This window comes from Bubalus kerabau, chromosome 6 (assembly GCF_029407905.1).
Source record: "Bubalus kerabau isolate K-KA32 ecotype Philippines breed swamp buffalo chromosome 6, PCC_UOA_SB_1v2, whole genome shotgun sequence".
Lineage (NCBI taxonomy): Eukaryota > Metazoa > Chordata > Mammalia > Artiodactyla > Bovidae > Bubalus > Bubalus kerabau.
Window position 1 is genome coordinate 111556369 of NC_073629.1, and position 4401 is coordinate 111560769.

General features: G+C 56.6%; 1 protein-coding gene across 2 annotated transcripts; it reads right to left on the reverse strand.

Moving 5' to 3' along the window:
• Positions 1–439: 439 nt before the first annotated feature.
• On the reverse strand, positions 440–3186 carry GJB4 (gap junction protein beta 4). Of its 2 annotated transcripts, none has more exons than XM_055586465.1 (2): positions 3071–3186; positions 440–1538 (listed from the first exon to the last, which is right to left on the reverse strand). In XM_055586465.1, the coding sequence occupies exon 2, from the start codon at positions 1470–1472 to the stop codon at positions 672–674; it is 801 nt and encodes a 266-aa protein (XP_055442440.1). In that variant the 5' UTR covers positions 1473–1538; positions 3071–3186; the 3' UTR covers positions 440–671. The 2 variants fall into 2 exon arrangements, with proteins under 2 accessions (XP_055442440.1, XP_055442439.1); XM_055586464.1 differs by having other exon boundaries at positions 440–1768; positions 3071–3175.
• Positions 3187–4401: the final 1215 nt, after the last annotated feature.

Here is a 4401-nt window from a genome sequence, read left to right on the forward strand (position 1 = left end):
CCCAGACTCCCTGTCAGCGCTGTCCCACCCACACCAGGCCTTCCCCCTCATCCTTCGAAGGACTCACCCCTGGGTACCTGTGCTGGGCAGGGTTAGGGAGGCCTGGATGGGGGAGCCATTGGCACTTAGCTGAGGGGCACCAACTCTTACTGGCACAGGGTCTCCTAGGATCTCTCCTCCTTCTTTGACCAGCTGGTTGCAGAGTCCAGAGACCACTGGATCAACCTCTGGGCTTCCCACCACCTTGTGGAAGCATGCTCTGTGGGGTGTGTGGTGGGAGTGTGTGTGTGTGTGTGTGTGTGTGTGATGGGTAAACCTGGATCTGAGGTTCCAGGACTCAGATGCCCACTGAATGGTCTTGGCTGCCTCTCCAAGGTCCATCATGACCCCACCCCTCCGCTTTCCTTCCCATCCCTCCCTGTCCCCGATCTGCAAAGTACTGAGAAAATCATATTTATTAAGGACTTGACATACCCTATTTCCATATACAAAAGTCCCCATCAGCTATCAACCTGCCTCCCCCGGGGCTCAGAACCCAGAAACCAAACTGCTTCCTAGCATTGGTCCCTGGGTGGGCGTCTGGAGCTCCACACCTGCCTTCCCCACCTGCCCTGTGGTGGCTTTCTGGAGCAGGCAGAGGCTCTGGTGGTCTCAACTGCTGACCTCACCAGTTATGGAAACCCAGCTGCATCAACTGTGGTCATTTCAGCCTTCATTAGGACAGAGTTCCCATCTTGGGGGTGCTCCCCCGGGGAGAGGGCATATGGTGGACACGCCTCCAGCAGGCGAGCCCGGTGCCGAGACCCCCGGGGTCTGGGGCCAAGGATCTCCAGGCACCTCTTGCCCACCAGGTAGGAGACCTCACCGAGGTTGAGGAGGATGCAGAGGATGGCCGTGGCCACCATGAAGTAGGTGAAGATCTTCTTCTCGGTGGGCCGGGAGATGTAGCAGTCCACGGTGTTGGGGCAGGGCGACTCGGAGCAGGCCACCACCCGCGGCATGTCATAGTCCTTGTAGAGGCGATGGAAGATGTAGAGGAAGCTCACGTCGACGGCCGCCTTGAAGAGGAGGCTCAGCAGGTAGGTCCACCAGAGCCCGCCCCGCTTCTTGTCCGGATTGTCGTACAGGGACGGGGCATGGGGCCCGTGCTTCCGGCGGTGCTTCCGCTCCCGCTCCTGGCGGTAGGCCACGTGCATGACCACGAGGAGCGAGGGGCACGTGACCAGGATAAGCTGCAGGGCCCAGAGGCGCACGTGGGACACGGGGAAGAACTGGTCATAGCAGACATTGGGGCAGCCCGGCTGCTTGGTGTTGCAGATGAAGTCCTTCTGCTCGTCATCCCACACCTCCTCGGCTGCCACCACGTAGACCAGCACGCGGAAGATGAAGACCACGGACAACCAGATGCGGCCCAGCACCGTGGAGTACTTGTTGACCCCGCTCAGCACATCCCTCAGGAATGCCCAATTCATGCTGACCCCGGCCTGGCTTCCCTGAGTGGACGATCTTGGCCCCTGGCGTCACAGGGCTGGAAGAACCTGGAAATGGGCACCTTCATTAAGGGTGTGATGGGCACATGATTTCACAACCATCGTGTTATCATGTCCACACTGGCCATGACTTGGTGGGGTAGGGATTGCCATTGTCCTAGATTCAGAGGGAGGGAGCTCAAGCCCCGAGAGGCACCCGCCCAAGGTGGATGGCTGGAAGTGGCAGAGCTGGTCTTGAGCTTCCATCTTCCAGTTCCAAAATCAGGACGTATTTCATTCTATAAAGTAATAGGTGCACGTGAAGGATAATCATCCTGTAATGATGTGCCTCCAACCTTGCTGACTCCAGCCTTCAGCTCTATGTGTCTACGTGTCACACAACTTCTAAAGAAACAGTAAAAAAGTGTGGATTGGATGATCCACTGTTTGGTCAGCTGCTGGGCTGGACCGGGCAGGAGGGGAGGGATGTGTATCTGTTTTTTTTCTTTTTTTTGCCACACCATACACCATACAGCATGCAGAACTTCTCCAGTCAGGGACTGAACCCATGCCCCCTGCAGTGGAAGCCTGGAGTCCTAACCTCTGGACCACTGGGGAAGTCTGAGGAAAATGTATCTTTACTTTTCAACTTTCTCCAAGTGAGCACCGGCCTGAGCCAGGCCCTGTGCAGACCTCAGATAATATCTACCCTCATCTTCTTTCTGGCTCCAGGACATCCCCCAACTGACATTCCCTTCCAAAGCAAACAGACTCTTTGGAATCACGGTGGCTTGGTATCATCCTGCCACCTCCTGTTTCGGTGCTGGGCCTGAGGGCTGACTGTCCTCACCCCAGTGGGTTCTCTGGAATTCTAACCATTCCAGCCTTTGGGAGGCACTGGGGAAGGGACAGAGGCAAGATTCTGGCATGGTCCTCCCCCCACCATCTACCTTTGCTTTCAGAGACACCTTCCTTCTCCGTCGGCTTGCTGGCTTTTTGCTGCCCATGTGGGCCATTGTGTCATTCAGGCCATGTCCTGCTTGCTCCATCCTCCACACCCCTTAGCTGGAGTGCCATCTTGTCCTACTCTGCCTCTGGCCCCTGCCCTGCCCAACTCAGGAATCAGCCATCTTCAGACCTGGTGCCTTTGGGACATTTTCTGAGCACCCCCTCCATCTGTCCTGGCAGAGTGCCTCATGGGTACGTAAATGGTCTATTTACCTGTTTTGCATGCCAGACTGGCAGCTTCTGGAGGGCAGCCTCTATATCTCATTCATCTCTGATTCCCTAGGACTCAGTACAGAGCCTGGACCAGTGAACACACAGTAGACGTTTGTGTGTTCTGTGTGTCCTCAACCCAATTGAAACCCCACTACTTCCTTATCCCACCTCTTACTTTATCTCATCTCCAGTCTCCTGTCTTCCCTCTGGTCTGGCAGGACAGTCCTTCCCCTTCCTTCAGGCTTCCCTGGAGTTTCTCCAGAGATCCTGTCTGCCCCTACATCTCCCAAAGCCCAACCCACCGCCCTCGGTCCCCTGGGATCCTCAGCCCACCTGGTCTCTGCCTCCCAGCTCAGTCTCCTGCCCGATTTGGTCCTCACCTTGCTTGGTTCTAGCAGCCGCTCTCCTGGCCCTGGGCTGGCGTGTCTGCCCACCTGCCTGGGGACCTCCCGGAGGCAGGTTTTGTTCCTCACTCCCCTGCTGGGTGGGGCTTTCCAAACTAGTGAGCCAAACGGGAGTGACTGGGTGGGCAGGCAGACAGGTGGGCGGACTTCCCGGGCATGCATTCAGGGTAAACACCTGTGGCTCTTCTCCGCAGGCCCACGCCTTCTCTGCAGCTCAGTGGGTATGGCTGGGTCTGGCTCGCCATGCTGACAGGTATATGGGTGAAACTGCCTGAGCAGGCACCAGAGCCTGGTATGTTCATGCTCGGGCCCAGGTTAGCACCAAATGGCATTTTTCCTGCCCCTGCCTCCCACGCCATTGCCTAAATATCCCTATCCTCTTGTCCCTAGGCCTCTCTCCTACCCATTTCTCTGGAAGCCTGGTGGTGAGACCCTCAGCAGCTCACATCTATGGAAAGGGGCAATCTTGATTCAGCCCAGGATTGCACTGCCCCTCCTCCTGCTCCCTGCTTCTGGCAGGACGTATCTGAGTGGTGGTGAGACATGTGGGCGGGGGGGCCTACCCATCCACCCACCCTCTGTTCCTCTCGGTAAGGCACCGCTGCCCAGGTGGAGACAAGGAATGCAGGTTGCAGCATGAGATTCTCCAGCTGGCATGGGGCCAGGCACGGCCTCCCGGTCCACCCTTCATGGGCCTGGGCTTCGGGGAAGTAAAAGCCTGACCCGGCGGGGGCTGCAGACGGGCCTTGAGCCTGGGATAGGGAAGGTTAATGTGCAGCCAGGGAGGGGCTCCTCTGTCTCGTTTCCCACAAGCATTTATAGAGCACTTCCTAATACCAGTGATTAACGTTTATGCGGCCTTTTACAGCCGGTTAACCTCGTCTGAAGCCGGGAGCTCATCCCACCTCGCAGCCATCCCACCGGCTCGATGTTGTTAACCCACTTTGGAGAGGAGCTGCACTTGCTCTCCCAGAGTCCCAGTGGAACTTGGGTTCAAAGTCAAGTGTTCTGACTAGAAGTCCATGAACTTTCCCCTGAGACACACAACTGCTTATTCACTAAGCTTCATTCTCTTTGCAGACAATCCACGGGCCTAAAACTGCAACTGGGGATAAAGGCTAGACTTGACCCAGAGCAAGGAGCATGACCCCCCAGGAGTGCTGGGGGTCCTCTTGCTGCTGCTGCTGCTGCTAAGTCACATCAGTCCTTACCTGGCTAGATCAAGTGCAGCCTGTTCAGGGGCCAAAAAGTTGATGAAAGGAGTCAATAAAGCTCACCAAGGTTGAAGGAGCAAAGGTCACCTTGAA

Excerpts from the sequence above, each read along its gene's own strand:
- GJB4 (XM_055586465.1), bottom strand. The coding sequence starts at position 1,472 with ATGAATTGGGCATTCCTGAGGGATGTGCTGAGCGGGGTCAACAAGTAC.